Source organism: Dipodomys merriami, unplaced genomic scaffold (genome assembly GCF_024711535.1).
Source record: "Dipodomys merriami isolate MVZ:Mamm:240054 unplaced genomic scaffold, mDipMer1.0.p SCAF_485, whole genome shotgun sequence".
Lineage (NCBI taxonomy): Eukaryota > Metazoa > Chordata > Mammalia > Rodentia > Heteromyidae > Dipodomys > Dipodomys merriami.
The window spans coordinates 377583-405315 of record NW_027206052.1 but is presented as its reverse complement, the minus strand read 5'-3'; the positions used below and the strand labels follow the sequence as shown (position 1 = coordinate 405315).

Genomic DNA, 27733 nt, shown 5'->3' with positions numbered 1-27733 from the left:
CAAATAAGTCAAGGGGCTGGGAAGGTGGCTCAGTGATAGAAAGCTTGCCTTGCATGCATGAGACCCTGGGTTCGGTTCCTCAGCACCACATAAGCAAAAAGAAAAAAGCTGGAAAAAAAAAAGTGCTGTGGCTCAAGTGGTAGAGCGCTAGCCTTGAGCTGAAGAGCTGAGGGACAGCGCCCAGGCCCTGAGTTCAAGCCACCCCCCCAACCAAAAAATAAAAATAAATAAATAAAATAAATAAAAGTCAAGTACAACTGAGGGTTGGAGGGACTGGTACTTTATTTCAAAAAGACACTTGTCAATATTCAGTATCAAAACAGTTGCATTATTGTTTTCTCTTTCTCCTAACTGGCCCCAAAGAGACCACAAAGAAAGGAGAGTACATTATAAGCCAATAAGCTGAAGGATGTACACCTAACAGACCTCACAGAGACCTCATCTAGAAGAGGGAACTGGATGGGAAAAGACACTCCAAAAGATCAGCATGCTGCCAGCCCTCAGACTGTAAAACACTCTCATAGCCAGACAGAGTGGTCAGGGCTCCCCAACCCTAAAGATCAGCATGCTGCCAGCCCTCAGACTGTAGAACACTCTCATAGCCAGACAGTGGCCAGGGCTCCCCAACCCTGAAGCAAAGTTTCAAAATAACATAAAAATTCTAAAGTCTTATACATAAGCTATTCAAGATTTGTCCAGCACTGATACAAAGCACAATGAGATGGCACTTTTAAAGAGCAGCTTCAGACCCAGAACAGGGTGATGAGATGAGTTTCATATGGCTAAATTAGTGGCAAAAACATAATTTTCTTAATTTAGTTGAAGGAGGCAAGACAGCAGTTAAGTGGTCATCTCAACACTTGAGGGACACATAACCCATTTTGAGGAGTTAGGAAGGACAAAGAGATGAGACAAAAATTTGGTCTCAGGGCTGGAGATGTGGCTCAATGGCAGAGCACTTGCCTAAACTGATCCCCAGCATTGCAATAAGGGAAAAAAGAGGTGACGGAGGTTCTCAGAGGTCTCAGCATCTTAATTTGGTCACTTCTGATGAAAAAGGTAAGTAAGAATAAGCTTGTCCAAAGATACCTTAAAGCTGAAAACCTGAACAGTATGATACTTGTTTTCATTTTGTGGCTAACTCCTAGAATCACCTATCTGATTTGGCTGGTACTTTGTACAGAGCAATGAGGTTTTCCATGGTGGAGTCTTTCCCTGGGCTCTATTTGGCTCTCAACAAGGCAGGCCCGTATCTGTTTCCCTCCTCTGGAGGGCAGTATGCATTAGGCTGAAAAGTTAACCTTCCAAAGGGAGAAAGGATTCGACTGCTGCTTCAGAGTTGTGGAATTATTTGGAATGTTTTACAAATGGCTGCTAGGACAACACAAAAAATTAGTTACAACATGTGTACATCACAACATGCTTTTAAAGACATTTCGCATTGTGCTCACATTCCCTTAAATGTTGTTCCCAAAAGTGCACAGCCTCTAGCCCAGCTAGAATCTCTGGGAAGAGGCTGAGACAGTTAGGTGAAAAAAGACATGAAGGATAAAGGGTAGAAAGGGTTGCAAAAGGAGAAAGCAGCCTTTCCAGTTAAAGATCAGCCCTCAGTTTCAAGGTCAGCTCCCGATAGGCTGGCCTCAGGCGGAGTCAGGGTCAGAGGGAGGTGCAGTGGCAGGTGGGACTGGGGAGCTCTACATCTCATTCAGGTCAAGCAGAGTCTGGTCCAGCATCCTTTGTGTACAGAGGTGCTCCTCTTTGGTGCATTTCAGTTTATCTAATAGGGGTAAAGGAGAGAAATTACAAAAAAGTAAATTTCAGGCTTTGTTGATTCTTTTAGACTTGCTTCGGTTGCAGGGATGCTGCAGACTCATAAAGTAGCTAGCTGCCTTTACAACCACAGAAGCTATTGCATCACTGGGTTCTGCAGGGCCTTTGGTTATTGAAGCTGTGGGAGTTGCTTGCTGTACTTCTGGTGAGAGGGAGCTGAGGACCTTATTAGCCATTTCTTCTCTAAGAGAGCAAGCCTGAAGCATTAGCCATTTACTCTTCTAGACTTTGCCCACAGGACAAAACCTATGTAAAATGGCTCACTAGAGCATGACCATTGCAAACTGGAATGGGCATACTTCTTCCATTACAAACCAACTACACAGCTAAAAAGAGCACAGAAGATCATCATGCACTATACACTTTCTCCAAAAGAGAAGGTAGAAGGAATAATGGGGATAAACAAGAGTCTTCAGGGCTAAGCCCAAGATTCTCTAAAGAAAACAAAGTCAAGAATACTATACAAACATATACTTGTAGACAAAACCTTAACTGAGACTTTTGCAGGGCCACTAGCCAAAAGTTACTTGCAGTTAAACATAAACCAGGAACAGAGGCAAGAAGGAAATTATCAAGAAGAAAATCAGTAGCAGAACATCAAGGAACATCTACCTGCTTAGCAAGCAAACCATGGACTGTTTTAGAGGGGAGGAAAATATTCAGATGGCAATACAGACCCATTTTTAGACCCCGCACCCATCTTTCCCTTCCCTTGTCCACCCAGTCAGAAGGGCCCAATCCCTGGGGCCTCCATATGAAGCAGCTACAACATCTGGTCAAGTCAATCTCTTTATTGTTAGAAAACATCCATGCAATGGAACACATCCTATAGTCAGTGCACAAGGGAAAGGGCAGCAGTTAAGGGTGGAAAACAGAAAATCCTTCCAAAGTTTTCACTAAAAACTCTCAGGCATTTCCTTTCATTACTCATAATCGCTTCTAAAGGGGTTGAAATACAGTTAGCTAACTGTTTCAACTTTATGGTAAGTTTAGGAAATTGGCAGTGTTCTAACTGCTAATTTAAAAACCACCTGGTTAGGACAAATTAATAACTTTTAAAAAGTCAATCAGCTTTTTTCTGGGGTCCAGGTCAGTGGTGTGAGCAGAAAGCTCGGTTTACTGGGCATCAGTGAGCCCTGCCCATCAGTCACACAGATCATGCAGCGTTAGCTTCAGCTCATTAGAAAGCAGGCGGTTTCGCTCAAGTTGGCTGTAGAGACGCTCTGCAGCAGCAAAGGAGAGGAGGGAAAACAAGAGGAGAGGAAAAAGAGGAGGAGAAAGAGAAAAAGGGAAGGTTAGTAGAGTACCAGAAGTCATGTGAGTCTTAACTAGCTGGCATATATAACATGCATCTGTAAGGCAGGATGGATGCAAGGAGAGCTGAGGTCAGTAAGAGTCAGTCAGTTGGTAGAAAGACCAACATAGGAATGAAGTAAGAATTTCAGACTGACAAATTGGTAGGTGCACACTGAGGGAGGGGAGAAAAAAAACCTCAAACACCTCCACAGTATTTATTTCCTAAGTTGAGAAACTGAGGTAAGTCAAACAAGGGAAAGAGGGGATAGTCAGCTTAGAAGAAATGATTCCATAATAATCAAGAGTGAAAAAAACTGAACAGCTGGACATTTTATCTGTGCAAGTATTCAATAGTATTATACAGAGTAGATTGGGAAACATTACCATCTCTCAGTCCAACACTTTCAAATACTTCTTTTAAGTATTATGTGACAGACCCACGTAAGAGGCCTATCCAATTTACATTCAATTTCTCTTTTCTAAAAGAACCCAAAACTGTTAGATCAACAGCATGCCCAATCTAGGGAAGGTCAATTATTGCTATAAGCCAATTAAGACTACCAGGGCTTTGTTTGTTTGTTTTGTTTTTTAATCTCTTCAGACTCTTCTGCAGTGAAGGGTGATCAGATGATGTAATTCTGGCTGAGTAGGGTGATAGGCTACTGAAGAATTCTAGGAAAATCTTAGCTTTCCCTCTTGCCTTGAACATGGATGTGATGTACAGAGCTTCAGTATTTCAACCTTAAGAGAAAATGCTTGGCAACGCACTGGTGGCTCGTGCCTCTAATCATAGCTACACAGAAGGCTGAGGATTACAGTTCAAAGTAGTCTGGGTAGGAAAGTCCATGAGACTCTTATTTAATTAACCACTGAAAATGGAGCTCTAATTCAAGCGGCAGAGCACTAGCTATGAGCAAAAAAAGCTCAGAGAAAGTGCCCAGGCCATGAGTTCAAGGAGACCAGGGGAAAAGGTAAAAGAGGAAAAGTGTTAAGTTATTCATGGCTAGACCTGTCTGAAGATAAATTCCATATTTAAGCTACTGTTCAGCTTTTTCTTATAACTAAAGCAGTCCTGATACAAATATATTCAAACCCACTGGCTTTTTCTGGGTTTTCTAATTGGAGCACACATTAATTGGGGAAGTGAGTTATGGATAATCCAGTTCTATTTTGTGTTTGTGTGTGTGCATGCATGTGCATTTACACCAGAATTGGGGCTTCAGCTCCTAGCCAGTCTTACACTCTTGAACACAGCTGGCACTCGAGCGATGCCACCAGTTCCACCATTTTGCTGGTTAATTAGAGTCTGGTGGTTTTGTCTGTTCTGACTGGCTTTGAACTGAAATCCTCAGATCTTAGCCTCCATAATAGCTAGGATTATAGGCATGACCACCAGTGTCCAGCTCCTATTTTTTTTTTTCAACATAGTCTTGCTAGACACCTAGGATAGGTCTGAACTCAAGTTCTACCAGCCTGTGTCATAAATAGGATTAGATTATGTGCCACCACAGCTGGCTTCAGATCCATCCCAATAACACAGTGATAACAGAAGTTTGGAGACAGGAAAGCCAAACTGATTCCTGGTCAACTCCTTATGTTAGCCTCTGAAGTTGAGAGTAAGTTTCAAATAAATTTATTCCTATTTTATAACCTGTTTTAAAATGGTATTAGAATCTCAAAAAGGAAAAAAAAAAGATACTTCTCTGTCCTGAAATCAACTACTTCTATGGGCAGTTTTCAAGTCCTTGTCTTTTGGGCTGAGGTTTGCCCTAATTCCACCAGGAAGCTAGGAGCCAGGATGGTCCCAATAGTACTTGCCACTTCATGTATACTATAAAAATACAGAGCATGTGTGTACTTAAGAGCCTGTGTGGGAATAACCAAATAGCTGTAAGGTAAGAGTAGAAATTACAAGATATAGCCCCTCCTGAGATGCTGGGGATCAAACCTAGGAAAGAGCCCAAAAAGTGAGCTGTGGCCCCCATCTTAGGGGACTACCCTTTTAAATTGTACTTCCCATTAAAGCAACGGAATTTTGTTTTGTTGTTAAAAGTGTATGGTACGTTTTGTCACAAAGACCAGAAGGCGCTATAGATACTCGTCAGCATACAGGAACATGCAGGATCTTTCTGTATGCCTGAAAATTATCCTACCCTAAAGAATTAAAAGTTCAGGGGCTGGGAAGGTGGCTCAGTAGCAAAGTGCTTGCCTCACATGCATGAGGTCCTAGGTTTGATTCCTCAGCACCACATAAACAGAAAAAGCTGAAAAAGCTGGAAGTGGTGCTGTGGCTCAAGTGGTAATAGCACTGGCCTTGAGCTTAGGAGCTCAGGCCCAGAGTTCAAGCCCTATAACTGACCAAAAAGAAAAAAAGAATAAAACTTCAGCTGTGCACAGGTGGCTTACACTGTAATCCTAGCTACTCAAGAGATATGAGGATCATGGTTCAAAGCCAGTCCAGAAAAGTCTGTGAGACTCTTATCTCCAATTAACCACTAGAAAACCGGAAGTGGCGCTTTTGGCTCAAGTGGTAGAACACTCGCCTTGAGCTGAAGAACTGAGGGATAGAACCCAGGCCCACAGTTCAAGCCCCACAACTGGGGGTGGGGGAGAGGATAAAAGTTAATCATTGAAAAATAATACTATTATATAAGCTAAGAGACCTGGGATTGGACCCATCTTATTCATGAGGCATTCTTTTTCTTCTTTTTACAGTCTCACTATGTATCCAAGCTAGGGTATTACTTGCCATCATCCTGCCTTAGCCTCCCAAGTGCTGGAATTATAGACATACACAACTACACCAGCTTTCTGGAACATTACTGACAATAGCAGGCACTCAATCTCATGAACTTCACTTCTCAGTGTATACTGTTGTATTATATATAGATCTCATCTATATACAAGTTAGTTTGTTTGACTGTTTAGGGTTATTTTCAGGATCGTGTCCCTCAAAACATTCCAGTCAATGATAGTTTTGTTTCACTTAGGGAAGAGTGGGATCCTTTTATTGCCTGACTACATAAATCCCAGAACACAATTCCCTGAATTTTACTCAAGGTCAGAAAGACAAATGCAACTGTTGTCTCACCTTGAATTTAGCTTCTAACTCTGCTATCTCTAAGGTTTATTAAAAGTTCAGGATCAGATACTAGCTAGCTTATTAAAGCTTAGGTCCCTGATAATAGAAGAATAGGAAATAAGGCAAAACTAAGAGTAGCTACTAGGTCAGATGTTCATTTCAGCCATACCCAATAAATTACAATATAATCTCACAAAGCCAAAGATGATCTGGAAGGTAGAGTAAAAGGAAAAAACTGGTATTTGTTCAAGCTGTCCAACTATACAAGTCAACTGTCAGATAAAAATGGGCCCAGCCACATTTGTTCCTCATCCCAGTAATGGTTAACAAGGGAGGGAAGTCTAAGTTTTCACTCATCAATCTGTGGGTTTTATTTTGTTTTTTAAAACTGGGCTTGAACTTAGGGCATGGGTATTCAAGGGTGGGGGCTCTTCCACTTGACCTACAGCTTCACATCTGGCTTTTTTGGTGGTTAATTGGAGATAAGAGTCTAATAGACTTTCCTGACATGGTTGGTGGGTGGCTTCAAGACTTGATCCTCAAATCTCAGCCTCCTGAGTAGCTACAATTATAGGCCTGAGCCATCAGCACACCCAGGAGGTCTAAGGCCAGCCTCATGAGGCCATCTTTTTATTCATGCCTCCAGCATAGCTGAGATCACAAGTATATACTACTACCTTGCTCAGCTTGCTAACAGAAAAGTCTAACTATTTGCCTGATCTGACCTTGAACTACAATCCTTAAGAGCTCTGCCTCTACAGCTGTTAGGATTACAAGTATGAGCGAAGTCTGGCCCTTGAAATTTTATTAAATGGTCTGAGTTCTGTATTCCCAGTTTCCTCTTACATCAACTCTCCCATCTAAGCCTCAGGATCTTGTTTTTACCTGGATGCCAGTCAGTTTTTCAGACAAGTGTTCCTCTCCTAGTATATGATTCCTCCTTATGTCTTTAACTTTCTTGGTCTCAAAACTAGTCACTTGACTTTGCTCACACAGAGCAGTCAGGTCATTCAACATGCTCACATTCAGTGACATCTTCCTACTACCACTATTCTAGTCCAGATCCAATTATCCTCTCATGGAAAACTGCAGTATCTTAATCCTATCCAGTATTTTCCAAAGTGTACCATATTCACAACAAGCATATATAGTGGTATGTATGTTGTAGAGAGTAATGGTATGTATTCAAGCAATAAGTATTTATGAACTTTAAATAAAACAAATTTGAAATTAAGAGTACCTTACTAATATACTCTCATTCAAATGCAATGTTTCTTTTTCAAGACAAGGTCTTTTGCTATGCAGTACAGGCTGGCCTCAAACTTGTGATTTTCCTACCTTAATCATCTAAGCACTGCTATTACAGGTATGGACCACCAAGCCTGCCTCCATTATATGCTTTTTAACTTAGCTATCAGATTATTTTTCTCTTCTGGTACTCATTCTGGGACTTGAACTCTTGCTTGGGTTTTTTGCTCACAGCTGGTGCTGTCACTTGAGCCATATTCCCAGTCTGGCTTTTTGCTCATTAATTGAAGATGGAGTCACATAGACTTTCCTGCCTAGGCTGACTTATTTTTTTGTCAGGCATAGGGCTTAAACTCAGGGCTTGGGCACTCATGGCTAGTACTCTACCACTTTAAGCCACAGCTCTACTTCCAGTTTTCTTATAGTAAATTGGAGATCAGAGTCTCACGGACTTTCCTGCCCAGGCTGGCTTTGAATTGCAACCTCAGATCTCAGCCTCCTGAGTAGCTAGAATTACATGCATGAGGCACAAGGGCCACCATGGCTAGGCTGACTGTGAACTATAATCTTCCAGGTCTAAGCCCCTTCAACAGTTAGGATTATAGGTAAGCCCAAGCTGTGCTTGGAAAAATTTAAAAAAAATTTTTTTTGGTGCTGGAATTCAGGCAGGGCCTATGCACAGTCCCTTAGCTTTTTTGTTCAAGGCTGGCATGCTACCTTATGTGTGTGTGTGTGTGTGTGTGTGTGTGTTCTACCACTTAGAGCCACAGCACCACTTCTGGTTTTCTCATGGTTAATTGGAGATAAGAGTCGCACAGACTTTGCTGGCTGGGCTGGCTTCAAACCACAATCCCCAAATCCTCAGCCTCCTCAGTGGATAGGATTGCAGCCTGATTTTAGAATATATCCTTCTCTCTCTCTTTCTCTCTTTTGGCCAGTTTTGAGGCTTGAATTCAGGGCCTTGGCACTGTCCCTGAGCTTCTTTTTGCTCAAGGTTACCACTCTACAACTTGAGCCACAGAGCTACTTCTGGCTTTTTCTGTTTATGTGGTACTGAGGAAACAAACCCAGGGCTTCATGCATCCTAAGCAATCATTCTATCTCTAAGCCACATACCCAGACTATTCTTTTCTCTACTATAATATACCTCTATAGTTGTGTATCCTTACCACTGCCTTTATTATTTTGTTTCTCTCTAATTAAAACACTATCAACTGTCCCTTAGCCGAATTTGGTTAATCAAAACTCCAATGTTAGCTGGGTACCAGTGACTCTAGACTGTAATCCTAACTACACAGGAGGCTGAGATTGGTTTGAAGCAAGATGAGGCAGGAAAGTCTGTAAGATTCTTCAAAAAAGCTGTGATTAGAGCTATGATTCTTGAGCAAAAAAGCTCAACACCCAGCCTATGTTCAAGTTCCGGGATAGGCACATACATACACAAAAAACTCCAATCAACTATTTGGGAGGCTGTCAACAGAACTCAGTTTAAGTCATCCAGAGCAGAAAAGTTAGTGAGACCCCCCCTTACCCTTCTCAACAAAGCTGAGTGCTAAGCCTGTCATCCCAAGCTACAAGACAGACAGGTTAAGTGGATGGCAATACCAAGCCAGCCCAGGCAGAAATTTCTACAAGGTTCCATCTCCATGGGATGGAATCCAGATGCTATGGCACATGCCTGTGATCCTAGAGACAACAGGAAGCCTATATTAGACAAATTTAAAGTTAGGTGTGGGCTCAGTTAAGAAGACCCTATACTAAAAATAAGCAGTGAAAAATAAGGCTGGCTGGGTGCTGGTGGCTCATGCCCGTAATCCTGGCTACTCAGGAGACTGAGATCTGAGAGGATTAGTTTGAAGCCAGCCCAGGCAAGAAACTCTGTGAGACTCTTTTTTATTTTTATTTTGTCGGTCTTGGGGCCTGAACTCTGGGCCTGGGTGCTATCCCTCAGCTGTTCAGCTCAAGGCAGCGCTCTACCATTTCAGCCACAGTACCACTTCCAGCTTTTTCTGCTTATATGGTGCTGAGGAAATCAAACCCAGAGCCTCTGCATACAAAGCAAGCACTCTACCACTGAGCCACCTTCCCAATCCCTTCGTAAGATTCATCTCCTCCAATTAACCGCCAGAAAACCAGAAGTGGTGCTGTGGCTCAAGAACTCAGGGACAGCGCCCACGCCCAGAGTTCAAGCCCCACGCCCAACCAAAAAATAGAAAAGAAAAGAAAAAAAGGCTGGAGACATAACAAAGTCTTGGTGGTTCGCACGTGTAATCTCAGCACTCAGGATTTATAAAAAGCTGAAGGTAAGATGATCCTGAGTTAAAGCCAAGTTTTAACAAGTTTATGAAATTAAACATGCTTTTGTTCCCAACTGAGTCTTTCATATTACCACATTAGAATCAATCTCCTCATCCCCCCCCCCCAAACTCTAACATACTTTATTAAAAATTTCTGAAGCCAGGCACTAGTGGCTCACACCTGTAATCGTATCTACTCAGAAGGCTGAGATCTGAGGCTCACATTCAAAGCCAGCCTGGGCAGGAAAGTCCATGAGGCTCTTATCTCCAATTAAAAACCAGAAAACCAGGGGCTGGGAAGGTGGCTCGGTGGTAGAGTGCTTGCCTTGTATGCATGAAGCCCTGGGTTCGATTCCTCAGCACCACATAAGCAGAAAAAGCCAGAAGTGGCACTGTGGCTCAAGTAGCATAGTGCTAACCTTGAGCTGAAGAGCTGAGGGACAGCGCCCAGGCCCAGAGTTCAGGCCCCACAACTGACCAAAACCAAAACCAAAACCAAAACACAGAAAACCAGAAGTGGAGCTGTGACTCAAAGTGGTAGAGGAGTGCTAGCCTTGAGCTGAAGAGCACAGGGACAGTGGACAGTGCCCAGGCCCCTATGAATGACGTGGGGGGGAGCCAGCGGAGGGAACATTGGTACTTGTCACGTTGAATCTTTAGCTTTATGCATATACTTTTGTGAGGAAGCATGGTACCTTCATTTTTGTTATCATTCCCCATCTGAACACTATATCTAGAAAACACCACTGTCAGCTGATTAAATCTATCTGTATTTTAATCTCAAAGGCTATGTGGCAGGGAGAAATGGTATTGATAGAAAGAAACCTAATTTAATGAGACAACTTTTAAATTAGGAAAAAGGTCTTGGTTTTATCTTAATCTCTTTTTTTTTTTGTTTTGTTCTCTTTCACTATCTCCTCTATTTCTTTTCTTTTTTTTTTTGTAGTACTGAGAATCAGGCACTAAACAACCCACAGTCCTGGTTGTTTAAAATAAAAGCAGGGGCTGGGAAGGTAGCTCAGTGGTAGAGCGCTTGCCTTGCATGCCTGAGGCCCTGGGTTCGATTCCTCAGCACCATATAAGCAAAAAGAAAAAAGCTGGAAGTGGCGCTATGGCTCAAGTGGTAGAGTGCTAGCCTTGAGCTGAAGAGCCGAGGGACAGCGCCCAGGCCCACGACCGGACCCCAAAAAATAAATAAATAAAATAAAAGCAAATTTCAATATATACTCAAGAAACTGAAGCATTACACAAACAAAACTTGAATGATTAGAGGAGTGCAACTGGCAACTACACTATCCAGACCACTCTGCGGTGTAAATCTGAATAGGACTATCTGAAATATTTTTATTTAGTCATATAATATAAACCAGTAACAATTTTACTAGAAATTTGTGTAATAAATCCACCCTCATGTGAACGTGAAATACGCATGATTGGCCATTTTAGTTTTTCCAATAATAATTTACCATTTATATGCTATTAGAACATGCTTGTAGGTAAATGGCAGTAAGCTTCAACTATGTAAAAGTGTAAAGGAAATTCACTCAATTCACTATGCATTTTTCTGTAACTTAAGATAATAGAACAACTTCAGCTATAATATACATGGATGGGTCTGCTAGGTGTTCTGAGGATGCATTATTTGAACCACTGTTAAAAAGGTAGAGATTATGTATTGAAGAGTCATTTCAATGACCTTGCTGTACTGAAGAGAGAATGAAAATATTCCAGGAAGATGATTTAAGACAGTAAAAGGCAGTAAAAGACTTAGATGGATGCACTCAGCAAATGAACACGACAATTCCTATCATGAGGAGTCTACTAGGCCACGACTGACAGATTCCAATCAGCTGGGTTTAAATGTCAAGAGAAAAAAACCACACACACACACAAAAGTGGCTTTGATTACATGTAAGTCAGAGGAGGAGGAGCAACAAGAGCTGCTCCCTGCATCACACCCTCCAGGCTCCTTCTCATGGACAGCAGCAGCTTTGTCAATGACACAAATGCAGGGTGGCATGAGGCTTTAGCAGCTCAACATTTTAATTTGGGATGGAGGTTAAAGAGAATACATAAGTACTATGTGTACACCCCCCCACCATCCTAATGCCTTGGGGATCAGCCAGGCCGACCCACATGGAATCCAGTGCGAGAGTGGGGCGTTGGGTTCCCCAAGGAAAGGGGGCAGATCCAGAACAGAGCAGAAACGGTGATAGTTATCTGTATAAAAAAGTAAGGATACTCTAGGTGAGAAGGACGAGCATCAATCTAAATAGCAATTTGAGAGAAAGGAGAAAAAAAAAAAGGTGGCAGTAGGAAAGGTAAGAGAGCCAGATACTTCAGCCTGTGACATTTGGCTTCTTTCAGGGTTAGTGGGAAGAGGAAGCAGACTAGAATCAAGGATCAGGGATCCACAGCAAACAGAAAAAGTCTACAACTCTTCTTGGTGCTGTTTACTAGCTGGCTAGCTTCTGTGTCTCAGCTTAATTCTTACATGAATTAGATGTTTTTCATTTCCGTGTTTCCCCTTAATTGTTAAATTAGATCACAGATCAAATATACCAGGAGGTCTGAATTTTATTTTTCTGGGCCTTATTTCCTTCAGTTATATGGATTCTACCTTTAACATGTTCCTTTTGAGAAGACTACCTTTGAGAAACAGTGAAAAAATCAACATATAGAAAAGACTAAGAGCCAGGAATGGTGGTGGTACATATGCCTGTAATTCCATCTTTTGGGAGGCTGACATAGAAGGGTAGTAAAAGGTCAGCCAGCAAAACCCAGACTTCGTCTTTAAAAAAGAAAGAGGGTGAGGGAGGGAATGACAAGAATATAAAGAATAAAAATTCATGTACATCAGGCTTTTAGCACCAATCAAAGATTAAATTCCTCTTCAGCCTTTGCCAAACAGGTAATCAGCACCAATGTTTCAAAGTAAGGGTGGAGATTCTAGTTTCCAGAGGACAAAACCAAAGCACACACTATACATAGCCTGTACCCTACCCACCCACAAGCCAAGACCCCAGCCCCACTCTGCTTAAGATAGTTACATAGAAGTCATGTCATTGAGGGCGTGGTCCAGCTCCTCGCTAATGGCCTTGTACTTCAGTTTCTGGGCATAGAGCTCATCTGGACAGGCACAGGAACCACAAGGAAGAATGAGGGGACAGAGTGAAAGATATCAGAAGCAGATGAAGAGAGGGAATCATTAGAAATTAGGAAAAGTGTGAATTGTGGGTCTAATACCAGAAAACATCTATTCTGGTAACCAGTCTGGCTATTTTCACAACTTCTGCTCCCTAGGACCAACTACATTTCTTACATCTCTAAATCAATCGTAACAAGAACTGAAAATGGGAGCATAGTCCTGTACTCAAGGGTACACTTCCCATCTGGCTAACCCAATTCCAACCAGTAACACTTAACCTAACAAAAATAGGAAAGGGGGAAAAGTACACATCCACAGTGATATTTCTCTGCCAACTAAGTGTGGCCACTATTTATGACCCCTTTGCACCATAGGTTGCCCCTTTCAAAAGAGCATTATGCCATTAAAAGCATACCAAAGTAGTACATTTCAGAATTCTCAAAACAAGGATGCAGATGCAAATTGTAAGGACAAGGAACTATGTAGAAAGCCCCTGGTACTGGTCAGTCCGGAGACATGGTTATTCCAAGGCTTCATCTTTTGGACAGGTACCCCACAACTCGAGTGCCAAAAGAGGCCATGGGATGACAAGCTTCCTGTTACTTTCTGAAATCATGGGTTCCATATTTTGACTCAAGATTCAAGAGTTAAGACTACTAAACTGGAAGTAAATGCAGTCATCAGTCTTTTTAGAGGGAAGGTAACAAATTTTAGGGAATGTACTATATAATGTATCAAAACACTAACAATTCCCCTCAGATATACAGAATAAACAGCTCATGGTTAATGGGCAAGGTTCTGCCTCTCTAGGTGTCTATTTTAATCCCTCTCTGAGGCTCCATACCTTCCAAATCATCAATTGTCTTTTCCAGTTTGGCTACTGATCTCTCAGCAAACTCAGCACGGGTCTCTGCCTAGAGGAAATACAAAACCAGTAACATTGAGAGATGACAAGACAGAAGAAGGATCTCTATTTTGTATACTTCTCAATGTTTACAGTCCTTCTCTATAGTCCCCCCTTAGCTCACCTCCTTGAGTTTATCAGTAAGAATCTTTATCTCTTCCTCGTATTTGTCTTCCTTTTGAGAGTACTACAAGAAAAAAATAATAAAAATTTCAGAGAAGTAATTACTCCACAGACAATAACCCCCCTTTATTGTTACATAGAATATCCTTCCTGGTTTCAATGTGCTAAATTCAATGTGCTAAGTAAAAGCAAGGCTCAATTCTAGATTAAGTCCCCAAAAACTCATCTACTTCCCTAGAACCACTATACTCTCAGAGTAGAGGATCTTTTATTTGGGCAGGAGGTACTAGGGATTAAACTCAGAGCCTCACACTTGCTTAAGCAGGTATTCTCCTGGTTTGAGTGAATCATTCCTCCAGCCCAACACCTTCATTTTTTTTTTTTTTTAATGAAATTAAGGGGTTTTTCTGTTTTGTTGGTTGTAGGTTTGAACTTTGGGCCTGGGTGCTGTCCCTCAGCTCTTCAGTTCAAGGCTACTGCTCCTGAGCCACTTCTGTTTTTTTCTGAGTGGTTTATTGGAGATACCAGTCTCACGACTTTTCCTGCCCGGGCTGGCTTTGAACCGTGATCCTCAGATCTCAGCCTCCTGAGTAGCTAGGATTACAGGTTTAGTAAGCCAACAGCACCCACCAGTCCCCCAGCTTTGGATTTTTTTTTTTTTGGGGGGGGGGGGTGGTCCAGTCATGGGCCTGGGCGCTGTCCCTCAGCTCTTCAGCTCCAGGTTAGCGCTCTACCACTTGAGCCACAGCGCCACTTCCGGCTTTTTTCTCTTTGCTTATGTGGTGCTTAGGAATCGAACCCAGGGCCTCAGGCATGCAAGGCAAGCGCTCTACCACTGAGCCACCTTCCCAGCCCTGGAATTAATTTTTGATTATTGATATCAACCTAAGCTAATATATTCTTCCTTTCTCCAGCTTAATGTGAGGGAATAGTGAAACTCCGTGTTCACATAATTGGAAACATTCCCCCATGATGGTAAAGAGAAGCCAAGTCTTGATTGCTTATTAGGTCTCAAAACTGATGTTATCTGCTACAATGTCTATTAGGGCACAGCAGTAATAGGTAAAAAGGTCTAGTCCACCAGTCTGATCTGCTCATCCATCTTGCTAAAAGTCTTTTAGCAGACTGAAGAACATATGACTCCAGGCCTAAGCAGTCAAAGTACACAGGAAATAACATTAAACTCAGAATTTGGATGGATGGTAGGTGGGAAGGAAGACATTTCTCATTGGATTATCTCCAGTTTTTCACCAAGGGTAGAGCTGGGCCCAGGCCCCAAAGCCTGTCACTTTCACAAACCAGCCCCTACCTTCTCCGCCTGAGCCTCAAGAGACTTGAGGTTGTTGGTGACATTCTTCAGCTCCTCCTCCAGCTCAGAACACTTACTGTGAATATTTTAAATACCGCAGGAGAGGAAAGGGGAAGAGGAAGAGAATAAAAAAAAAAGGGAGAGAGACACACAGACATGAATTGAACCTATATGTATAGAAAGAGTTGAAAGGCTTATTGGGGAAAAGAAGTTCCTAGGTAACCTGAGCAAGCATCAACCCTCCTCCCTCTGTTAACATGTCAGAAGCTGGACCTTCTGGGACTCAAAATGTTCGGATATTAATAAAGAAAGACCACATGAAAAAAATTACCAGGAACAAGTTGTAACGGCTACTAGGGGATGTGGGAATAGATACCCAACCCAAACAGTCCCCCAAATCACCCAAAGAAAGGAAAGACCCTGTGGGGAGGCAGTAAAGCAACTAGGGAAAGAAAGAGATGAAAGATGCCAAGTAGGAAGAATGGAGCATTCCATGAAGAGATGGCAAAGCACTCAACAAGTCAACCAGTGGAGGGGAGGCAGCTGCAAAACAAAAACAAAAAACAAAGAAAACCACACCATACATGTAACTATCTGTGGGTTTAATGGTTAGTACCTTTTCTTCAGCAGCACTCAGACACTTCAGGTTCTGGTCCATCAGTCTGATCTGCTCATCCATCTCTCGGCAACGGCTGTTAGTGATAGTCACGGGAATGGCACAAGCCAGGTTGTGGGGAGGGAGAAAGGTCAAAAAGGAACACAGCAAGAAAAACAAGTAGCCAAATGAGGGGAAAAATTTAAAAAAAAAAAAAAAAAAAGAAGAAACAAAAAAACATGACCATGGTCATGATATGTCATGTACAGAAGAGGAAAATGCAAGGAAAGTACAAACATATATGCATCAGCCGACTTTGTTATACAAGGCCAATAAGATACCAAAGGGGGTATAGTTAATATATGCTCCTGATGTAAAATTTTCCAGCAGATTGGCAAAGTGACAAAAACAGACATCAGCTCTTAAGTCAGTATTAGGCACTTCAATGTCTCAAGAAAAAAGAGGCTTCCAGTAGAAAGACCCTGTAGGGTATTCCAAGGAATTGTTCACCATCTATCATCACTCTAAATTTGTAAACCTTCCCAGGAAGAAATAAGCAAGCCTCATTTGTTGTTACCTGTCACGTGTCAAATTAAGAAAGTAAGTCCAAAGCCATCCTTAGAGGCTAAAAAATCACCACAGATTAACTCCCATCCCCTAGGCCCTGTTTAACAAGGTTGAAGGAATGCTAGTTTTTTCATATTAGTGCCCCAAAGCCAAAGGGGAAGGACAGAATGGGATCTATGCAGCAGAATACTCACGACTCAGCCAGCTCAGCTCGTTCCTCTGTGCGTTCCAAATCTCCTTCAATAATCACCAATTTACGAGCCACCTGCAGAGAAGATCCCGGTATAGCTTTAGAGAAACAAAGGAGCCATTTCCTTTATTTATTTATTTATTTATTTATTTATTTATTTATTTATTTATTTATTTATTTATTGTCGGTCGTGGGGCTTGAACTCTGGGCCTGGGCGCTGTCCCTCAGCTCTTCAGCTCAAGGCTAGCGCTCTACCACTTGAGCCACAGCACTACCTTGGGTTTTCTGGTGGTTTATTGGAGATAGGAGTCTCACGGTCTCTCCTGCCCGGGCTGGCTTTGAATCACGATCCTCAGATCTCAGCCTCCTGAGTAGCTAGGATTACAGGCGTGAGCCACCAGTGCCCGGCTGAGCCATTTCCTTTATGAATCTTTGTAGAAACCCAATGTCACAGAAGAGAGAGCAAACAAAGTGACAGGCTTACCTCTTCATACTTCCTATCTGCCTCTTCTGCAATGTGCTTAGCTTCTTTGAGTTGGATTTCCTGGAGTTCCATTTTTTCTTCATCTTTTAATGCCCGGTTTTCAATAACTTTCATACCTCTGCCAAAAACAGAATGAATGTAGCAGTGATTCTGAGGATTTTATCAACAGGGTTGATAAAAGCAGGGCTGGAGGCACAGCTCAAGTGATAAGTACTAGCCAAACAGGCAAGCCCTACGTACAAACCCTAATACTACCAAAAAAAAGGTGCCTTTTATTGTTTTTTGTTTTGTTTTGTTTTTGGGTCTGGCTGTGGGGCCTGAACTCTGGGCCTGGGCACTGTTCCTCAGCTCTTCAGCTCAAGGCTAGCACTCTACCACTTGAGCCACAGTGCCACTTCCAGCTTTTTTCTTTTTGCTTATTTGGTGCTGAGGAATCGAACCCAGGGCCTCATTGCATGCAAGGCAAGCGCTCTACCACTGAGCCACCTTCCCAGCCGTTTGATTTGTTTTCTTGTCAGTCGTGGATCTTCAACTCTGGGCCTGGACACTGTTCCTCAGCTCTTCAGCTCAAGGCTAGTACTCTACCACTTGAGCCACAGTGCCACCTCCGGAAAAGGTGCCTTTTAAACACAAACAAATCCCACACACCACTTTGTACCTTAATTTAGCTTTTTTTTGGTTTTTGTTTTTTTGTCAGTTACGGGGATTGAACTCTGGGCCTGAATGCTGCCCTCAGCTCTTCAGCTCAAGGATCCCGCTCTACCACTTGAGCCACAGAGCCACTTCCAATTTTCTGGAGGTTAATTTCCTGCCCAGGCTGGCTTTGAACAGTGATCCTCAGATCTCAGCCTCCTGAGTAGCTAGGATTACAGGTGTGAGTCACCGGCGCCCAGCAGTTTAGCTATTTTATCTAAGCTTTTCTTCTAAAAATTTGTAATATGTGTTTATTAATAAATTAAATAGCAGGGAGAAGGTGGCTCAAGCATATAATCTTAGCTTCTGAAGAGACTGAGATCTGAGGATCCCAGTTCAAAGCCAGCCAGGGCAAGAAAAGTCTCTGAGACTCTTACCTCCAATTAATCAGCAAAAGCTGGAAGTAGAACAGTGAAACAAGTAGTAAGGAGCCTAGGCCCTGAGTTCAAACCCTGGTACTGGCACAAAAATAGGCCATTAAATATCAGTGTTCAGGCTCAGTTTATAATTGATTCTAATTGAAATAGGGTAGACTCCAAGCATCCCTCTTCTTCTCAATGGTTCTAACAGTAGGGCCTAGGTTGAAAGTGTTTAGCAGAATGCAAGGCTCCAGAGTTTCTCATTCAGTTTATCAGTAGTAGGAGTTGGGGATTTGAATTTCTACCTTGTTTCCTAGTTACTGATGCTGTTAGTCTAGGATTCTGAGAACCTGTTTTAAGGGAACTAGTGTCACAAAAAAGAAGCATATGACCCACAAAGTGGAAGTAATACTAGTGACGCCATGCTAAGGTACATTAGATCGATTTATGAGAAATTCCAGTTACAAAATGGTTGCAGTATCAAGGTTATTACCCTTTTTCTCTATCTTCAAGGGTGAATATGCAAAACAGGAGGAGGTTACTATTGTAATAAAACAGCTGATTGGGTGCCAGTGGCTCATGCCTGTAAACCTAGTTACTCAGGAGGCTGAGATCTGAGGATCGTGGTTCAAAGCCAGACCATGCAGAATGTCTGTGAGACTCTTATCTCCAATTAACCAACAGAAAACTGGAAGTAGCACTGTGGCTCAAGAGGTAGAGCACTAGCCTTGAGCTGAAGATCTGAGGGACAGTGCCCAGGCCCAGAGTTCAAGTCCCACAGCTGACAAAAACAAAAAACCGCTCTGGGGCTGGCCAGGAATGTGTATCAGTGGGAGATGAACCTGGTTTCAATCCTCAATCTCCCCCCCCCCAAAAAAAAGAAAAAAAAACAACCACAAAAGATTTATAAGATCTAGGTCAGAAGCTTTTTGATCTTTTTTTTTTCTCACATTTTTGTGGTGCTGTGCATATCAGCAGGTTGCATCCCGAACCCATGACCCTCTTCTTAAATTCATACCCCCTCAAACTTCCCTCTATACCTCTCACTCTCATCAGCAGCTTTTTCTGCTTCCTCCAGCTTTTGCAGGGCAGTGGCTAAGCGCTCCTGAGCTCGGTCCAGCTCCTCTTCAACCAGCTGGATCCTGCGGTTCAAGGAGGCCACCTCAGCCTCAGCCTAGGTTTGAATGAAAGAATGGAAAAGAGATGCAGAAAAATGGTGAAAAGAACTGGCAACTAACATAAAGACCAGAGTTTACTAGAGTGAAGAGGCTGGAGTCTAGCAAGGTAAAAGCCGTCTTGAGTCAGATACTAGAAGTTATATATATATCTACATATGTATTATCCCTTCCCCATCAATAAACTCCATGTTCCACATGAGTGTTTTTGTTGGTCGTGGGGCTTGAACTTGACCTGGGCGTTGTCCCTTAGCTCTTCAGCTCAATGCTAGTGCTCTACCATTTTAGCCACAGTGCCACTTCTGGTTTTCTGGTAGTTTATTGGAGATAAGAATCTCATGGACTTTTCCTGCACAGGATGGCTTTGAACCTCAATCCTCAGATCTCAGCCTCTTAGCTAGGATTACAGGAGTGAGCCACCAGCACTCAGCTTTGCTTATTTGTTTTCTACTTTATAAAATACATCCAGGCTGGGGAACCGGTGGCACACACCTATAATCCTAGCTACTCAGGAGGCTGAGATCTGAGGATTGCAGTACAAAGCCAGCCTGGGCAGGAAAGTAAGTGAGACTCTTATCTCCAATTAACCACGAGAAAACTGGAAGTGGCACTGTGGCTCAAGTAGAGCACTTGTCTTGATCTGAAGCACTGAGGACAGTGCCCAGGCCCAGAGTTCAAGCCCCACAACCAACAAAGACCAAACCAGGCTTGAACTTGGCCTGGGCGCTGTCCCTCAGCTCTTCAGCTCAAGGCGAGCGCTCTACCACTTGAGCCACAGCGCCACTTACGGCTTTTTCTGCTTATGTGATGCTGAGGAATCAAACCCAGAGCCTCATGCATGCAAGGCAAGCGCTCTACCACTGAGCCACCTTCCCAGCCCCACAAGGTTTCTTTCAAGAGGGAATCTTGTATATTCTACTAACTTGCTGCTTAAGTGAAGTTGTTAATCATCCAATGACTTTTATCCTAAAATAGATGGGTGGGGTGGGGGGGGCGGCACAGGGAAATAGACTAGTTAAAGGAATATCTTCCCTACATACTTTCAGACTGAACAAAATTCTTAATCTCTTCAAATGTGTTCCTTACCTACTTTGTGTTTCTCTACCTTCTTTAGACAAGGAGTTGTTTCTAGCTAACATTAACTGTTTTGATGGAATTACCAAACAATCAACCGAAAAAACAACAGTAAAGAATGTTTCTGTAATTCCCACCATTATTTATCTAAATTTCTGAATTGTCTCTTTTATTCCTCTGGTTGCCTCTTTAGAATTACCCTTCAATACAACTTAGGATAATCTTTTCCCTGGGCTCTATCCATAACAAAATTCACTCTCAAGCCCAAGTAAACCCATGGCTGGTCAGTGGAATGAGAAACCAGAAAAGGAGATAGCTTGCACTGTGCATATATTAATTGTAGAATCCTTCTACTAGGAATAATGGCATAACCCTGTGCAGGATTACAAAACTCACCTGAGGACATAGCAAGACACTGTCTTACTTCTTTGTTTTTTTTTTTTTTTTTTGGGGGGGGGTTGGTCGTGGGGCCTGAACTCTGGGCCTGGGTGCTGTCCCTTAGCTCTTCAGCTCAAGGCTAGCGCTCTACCACTTGAATCACAGTGCCACTTTCGGTTTTTTCTGTTTATGTGGTGCTGAGGAATCAAACCCAGGGCCTCATGCGTGCAAGGCAAGCAACTCTAACCACTGAGCCACCTTCTCAGTCCTGTCTTACTTCTTAATTTAAAAAAAAAAATCCTTCCTATGACTGCCTTAATGATACAAGAATTTAATCAGCCTTGCAAACTATCCAGCTCAGATGCTTATCTAAGTGCCTGGTAAACATGATCTCTTCTCTACAGTCCAGATTGTGCCTGAATTCTATTACCCTGATTTCCTCTGAGCAGATAGGTGGTGGCAGCTATAGAAATCTGGGCCACCAGCCCTATGGGGAGAAATATAGCCCAAAAGACTCTTGTTTCCAATCCTGATTGGAACAAAAATTTCCACATACAAACATAGGGTTAAGGGCTTAGGAAGGGAAACTACAATCTAACTACCAGGCTACCGGAAAAGAAAATTGAGGAGTCTATATAAGATGAAATTACTAAGAGACCATTTGTAGCTCTATTCAGAACACCACAAAGACAAGTATTCTTTAGTTCTGTCTCTTCTAGGAAAACAGATGTCCCCTAGGAAAACAAAGATTTCCCCTCACAAATCCAACAAGGCCAACTAACCAAGAGCAAGTTAGATTATCAGGTAGAAACTATAAAACACTGGCAGTAGAATATAACAATTACCTGCTTTCAGATATCAAAGTGAAAATTTGAAAAACAACTAGATTTGAAAGAAGCTCACAAGTCATCATCCAGTTCAGTAGTTATCCAAAATGGAGAAGTCAAGCTATGGGAGCAGGGTATAGTTTCCATGACAACTAGCTGGCTCCAGCACTTTCTCCCACAAATCAACATTTACAATAGAATTCTTAGGAAGGCTGAACAGGGAGGATGAGAAAACATATCTTGGTGTCCTGAAAAGATCATAAGCATATGAACAGGCCTATAGCAAAGTAGAGCAAAAGTTTCAGAAAGTTGGGAGGAGTAAGAATAGAGGGCCACAACATTTTTTTTTGTCTTCACCCACTGCTGACTTGTTCTCTTTACAAAGAAATAAAAACCTGCAGAGGGGGCTGGGAAGGTAGCTCAGTGGTAGAGTGCTTGCCTTGCATGCCTGAGTCCCTGGGTTCGATTCCCCAGCACCACATAAGCAAAAAGAAAAAAAAGCCGGAAGTGGCGCTGTGGCTCAAGTGGTAGAGCGCTAGCCTTGAGCTGAAGAGCTGAGGGACAGTGCCCAGGCCCCACGACCGAACCCAAATAAAAAATTAAAAAATTAAAAAAAAAAACCTGCAGAATTAAGATCTGACATTCTGTTTCAAAGAATAAGATAATCTGACTTTTATTTTCTTAGGTCTTTAAGTACAATGCCCATAACCTTTTAGATCAATGGAGCAATAACTGGTCTGAGAAACATTAAGCTTGATAATTTTATAGTTGTTGTAGGTTGTAGCATGCCCACCTCACCCTCACACTGCTCAGGTTGAAGGACACAGTGGGAGGTTCTTTCCATCAGGTAATAATAGTCTTCTCCACTGCCCAGAAGGCAAAGATCCCAGGGCAGTTGTAGGAGGAGAATGCAGTAGCAATTTGGTCACATTAGAAGATGGCTGACAGCAGCTTAAACTATGAAGTGAGTTTTGTTTAAATGCTACACCATCCTCCACTTATCATTAAGGGTCCCCTAGGCATACCACACCCTACAAGGGAGGAAACTGACAGGGCACTGGTACTCAAAGACAGAACAGGGCCAAGGACAAAGGGGATTTCACCTAAATATGGTATTCCACCACACTGGGGTTTCTCTTTTTAAATTAAAAACTAAAGATGGAATTCTAAGAAAAAAAGTATCAGGAAAGTTAGTGAGCTCAATGAGTAAAGGACTAATATTGCTCACTGTGTTCAAATATGCACCCACCTAGCTAGCTAGACATTGTGTCCTTGAGAATGTACATTTTACCAAAGGGGTGGTAAGTTGGAAGGTAGGCAGTAGAATTACCTGCCAGCTCCAGAGTAAACAAAGGTGGAGTCTAAGCAGAAGTACTCAGAGCAAAGTGCTATTTGACTCTCCCCTAAGAGTGTGTGCTCTTATAGGGGGAGCAAAGAAAGGTAAGCAGCAGAAAAGCAAATCTAAACCAAATAAAAGTGAAAAAAAACCTGTTGCATGGTCCACCAGACCCCATAAATAGGAAAGAACTGTCAGACATTCGAATCCCCCCCCAGAGACTAGGAATTTGGGATTAAGGCCAAAATCAAAACTATTCAATGCCTACTCCCTCCCTCTCAAATAGTAGCTCTAAGCTTTTAGACCAGGTTAAAAAAAAATAAAAAATACTGGGGAAAGTTGGGGGGGGGGGGAGTATTTAAAAAGGTGAAATGCACCAAAAAAAAAAAAGTTGTAAGCATACAAGCCTGGCACAGTAGTCTATACTTGTAGTCCCAGCTATCAGGGAGGCTAAGGCAAGACAATCACTGGAACCCAGGATTTGATCAAGACCAACTTGGGCAAAATAGTACCATCTTGTCTAAATACACAAAGAAAAGAAGGCAAAAAGGAAGGGAGGGAAAAAGGAAGGGAGGGAGGGAGGGAGGAAGGAAGGAAGGGAGGGAAGGAAGGGAAGAACACAAAGGCTAGCTAGTATGACTGATTTTCTACCATACATTTTTATTACCACCAAAAATGAGATAAGGTTAAAAACTGGAATTAAACTATACAGTGTCACCTTAGTTAAGCCAGAAGAATGGGGCTGAGGGTGGTGCAACAGGAGTTGATATAGCCAGGCACCAGTGGCTCACACCTGTAATTCTAACTACTTAGGAAGCTGAGATCTGAAAGTGCATGAGACTCTTATCGCCAATTAACCACCAGAAAAAACAGAAGTGGAGCTATGGCTCAAGTGAGTGTTAGCCTTAAACAAAAAATGCTCAGGGACAGACCCAAGCCCCAGCGTTGACACACACACACACAAGAGTTGGTAGAGTACCAAAAGGTCTCTAATTAATCCACAGCCCAACTACAACAACAAATTCTCCCAATACAATACAAACTCAAAAATGACAGTAGATTTGACAAGGTACTGCATTATAAAATACCAATCTCCAGGCCTAGAACAGAAAAGACCGATTTCCAAAAAAACTATAGTGTCTCAGCTTTAGTCTCATCCAGCTTAGCAACTAGGGCAGCTTGGATGTTCATACAAAGTAACCACAAAAATAATAATGACAGTCCTACTAATAGCAGATACCATCAGGGAGTGCTGAATTTCCAGCTTTAAAGGAGGGAGGAGGCCACAAAATCCACATTCCAAAATGTCCTAAGAGAATAACAGGTAGCCCAAGCACTTGCCCACACACGGGTGCCTCCTCCCCAGTAGAAGTTCAAAGTTCACCAGAGCAGAACATCAAGAGATTAGACTGTTTCAGTTAGTATAGAAAATACTAGTTTCATCAATATTTAACTACAGCCCTACTTCCCCATTCTGAAGACTTCCTTAATAGACTGCAGCTCACTAAGCAAAATCTGGCTCTGAATGAGGGAGTAGCTTTTAAGAAATGTGGGAAATGCCTCCTGTTGCCTATAACCCCAGTCACCAGAGCCAAATTTTCATTCAAGGAAAATTACCAGATACCAAATGGAAACACACACACACACACACACACACACACACACACACACACACACACACACACACACACACACACACACACACACACACACACACACACACACACACACTTACCCTACTACAACTTCTAGGATACCTACATTTAAGTGATGAGACTGGAAGGAGGAAGAATGATGGAAAGGTTAACTCTGATCTAGATCAGTTGTACACATAAATGGGCATGTTAAATTGAAAACCTCTTGTACAACTACTTGAAGATAATTTTAAAAAATTAAAATAAGCCTTAAAATTCTGCAGCCTAACACATGGCCCATTTCTCCCACCATAGTTTGTCTTCCCCTCTCCAGAACAAAGAATATGAGAAATCAGCCAATCCAAATTACTTGAGATGGCAATTAGAAGTTGCTAGCATACTAAACACAGGAAAAACACATCAGAGAAAGACCAGCGCCCAAGCATCAGTATACAGCATATCCACATTGTTATAAAAATAAGTTTTCTAATCATCTGTAATTATTAAGCCAGAGGAGCTCAGAGAAGCAGCAAAAAGGGGGGGGAGACAATAAAGAACATCAATAAACCACAAGCTTTTTCATCAGATCTTCAAATTTTAGCAAAAATTACTTTAATCTCAAGACCCTTCAAAACCAAAGCTTCAACTCAAGAGATCAATTCTACCTGCTAAATCACACCCTAGATCTTAGGGGGAGGGCTGGAAGGGCTGAGGGGGGACAGGGAGAGTCAACAGCTTCTAAACAAAAAGTGGCTTTAAGAAATCTTACCAATCATGCATTTCATCGATAGTTTATGTTACACTTTACACCTTTTAGCTAAACAAATACTGAATTTGAAAACAAACAAGCCACCATTTTTCCACATTGTGCTCAAGTCAATCAGACACTTTCAGATTGGTGTGGCATCTGATTTCTCTGGCATACGCTCCCCTTTATCAGCTCTGCTGAGGAGAAAGGAGGAACGTTCTAACTACTTAAATCTGCAGTGATCACACTAGAGGCAGGCAAAATGTTCCTGTCTTGCAGGTCATCACGTTAGGTAAGGCCAGGCATGTTTGCAGGCTCCTACATTCGTACCTCCTGCTTCACGTCGGTGGAATGTCTGCGTACCAGTTACAAGAGCTCCCCATTAAGAGGAAAAGGGCCCCAGGCCTGAGGATGAGAGGCGGTGCTGCGGCCGCAAGCTCCACCAGAGAGGGAGGGCACCGCGCTTCCTCTCAGTCGACTGCTGCCTCATTTCCTGAGCAGGAGGAGGGAGCGGAAAAAGCAGCCAGCAGGCCAAGCCGGGGGTTTTCCGGCGGTCCCCACGCCCCGGGCCTCACCCTTCCACAGGAGGTTAGGCTCAGCCCCTCCCAGACCAGAGTAGCACCCACCCACTCAAACCCTTCGGGCCGGAAACCTCAAACAACAGCCAAGTGCCCCCACTTCTCAAGGGAAGTGGGGGAGGGAAGGCCACGGAGCCCCTCCCCCTGGCCGCGCCCGGCTCCCCAGGACAAGAATGAATGAGCCGGGAGAAAAAGGAAAGGAAAACCCAGCGACGCTCAGTTACCTCGAAGGGCAGGTCTGCCCAACCAAGCACCTACTTTCTCTCTCGTACGAACACTGTCCTACCAGAGAGGGGCCCCACCCGCCCTCCGAGCTCCAAATTCATCTCTGGGCCTGCAGGAGCCCACGAGACTGGACTCTACAGCAAAAGGGACTCCACTCCCGGGTTCAGGCTGTCCAGCGCGGGTCCCTCCTCCAGCGCCTCGCCTTCTCCATACCTGTTCCCGGGCCCGCCTTTCTCCCTCCACTTCCCGCTGGAGGCGCTCGGCCCTCTCCTCAGCATCATCGGCCTGCTGCTGCAGAACCTGAATCTTGCGCTTCACCGCTTCGATGGTGGTGATCCCTGCCATGGTCCCCACCCAGCTGCTTCTCGGTCTCAGGTTCCTGCCTCCTCCGCTCGGCGTTGCAGCCGCTTCTCGATCCTACTTCCGCCTGCTCCGCCCTGAAATACCGGAACTCACTCACCCGCCCGGATGTGACGCCACCATCGCCACGCCCTCCTACTGCCAAGCGGGCGGGAAGGCAGTCCACTGGAGGGACGTCGCGGCGAGAAGGGCGGGACCTCCCGGTCGCCCTGGGCGACCACACCCCTCCGGCCTTTCCTGGGGCCAGTAAAGGAAGGGGGCGGGGAAAGGAAAGGATGGGCTACCATGGAAACTGGGAGGCGCTTAGTTGGCTAGCCCTTCCCGCCAGGCGTGCGGACCACAATGGTTGGCCCATTTATAAGTCTGGTGCTGCCCTTACACTCCCAGAGTTGACTGACTCCTCACTCAGCCACGCTGACCTGTCACCACATTACCTACCCGCTTGGACACACCATCTTCACTCCACAGTGTGACCATCCTACAAGTTTCAGCTTCCACCCACCCTATGACAGACTCCCAAGCCAGCTTCTAAGAAAAGTCTTAAAAATCTTTTCTGGGGGTTTGAGAAGGTGGCTCAGTGGTAGAGCGCTTGCCTTGCATGCATGAGGCCCTGGGTTCGATTCCTCAGCAGCACATAAGCAGAAAAAGCCGGAAGTGGGACTGAGTGGTAGGGCGCTAGCCTTGAGCTGAAGAGCTGAGGGACAGCACCCAGACCCAGAGTTCAGGCCCCACGACCAGAAAAAAAAAACAAAAAAAAAACTTCTGGGCATTATTTCCCAAAGAGCCTCATTCCAGTCTCCTTTTCAAAATCGACTCAGGTAGGTTCTTTCTTCTGTCCTGAAAGTCAATGGAGGAAATTATTGAAGTAGAACAGATGAGCAAGTTGGCCAAGTTCCCATTCTGTTTAGCATCAGATCTCCCCTATGATCCAGCAATCGCACTTTTGGGCATTTACCCAAATGTATACAAACAAGACCACATTAAAGCTACCAGCACAACTATGTTTATTGCAGCATTATTTACCATAGCTAAGATATGGAACCAACCCAGAAGCCCCTCAGTAGATGAATGGATCAAGAAAATGTGGTATATATACACAATGGAATTCTATGCCTCCATCAGAAAGAATGACATTTCTCCATTTGTTAGGAAATGGAAAGGCTTGGAAAAAATTATATTAAGTGAAGTAAGCCAGGCCCAAAGAAACATAGGTCCCATGGTTTCCCTTATTTGCAATATCTAGTATAGGTATGAGTCAAGCGGAAAAGGTCAG

The 27733-nt window shown here is 43.3% G+C and overlaps 1 protein-coding gene across 7 annotated transcripts; it reads right to left on the bottom strand.

The window, feature by feature from the left end:
• Nucleotides 1-264: 264 nt before the first annotated feature.
• Nucleotides 265-26632, bottom strand: LOC138809110 (tropomyosin alpha-3 chain). Of its 7 annotated transcripts, none has more exons than XM_069995517.1 (9): nucleotides 26314-26632; nucleotides 19166-19299; nucleotides 17074-17191; nucleotides 16594-16664; nucleotides 15238-15313; nucleotides 13930-13992; nucleotides 13746-13815; nucleotides 12804-12882; nucleotides 1689-1777 (listed from the first exon to the last, which is right to left on the bottom strand). In XM_069995517.1, the coding sequence occupies exons 1-9, from the start codon at nucleotides 26443-26445 to the stop codon at nucleotides 1774-1776; spliced, it is 747 nt and encodes a 248-aa protein (XP_069851618.1). In that variant the 5' UTR covers nucleotides 26446-26632; the 3' UTR covers nucleotides 1689-1773. The 7 variants fall into 7 exon arrangements, with proteins under 7 accessions (XP_069851616.1, XP_069851613.1, XP_069851618.1 ...); XM_069995513.1 differs by lacking the exon at nucleotides 15238-15313 and adding an exon at nucleotides 15854-15929 and having other exon boundaries at nucleotides 26314-26540; XM_069995514.1 differs by lacking the exons at nucleotides 1689-1777; nucleotides 15238-15313 and adding exons at nucleotides 11955-11973; nucleotides 15854-15929 and having other exon boundaries at nucleotides 26314-26540.
• Between the last annotated feature and the right edge of the window lie 1101 nt (nucleotides 26633-27733).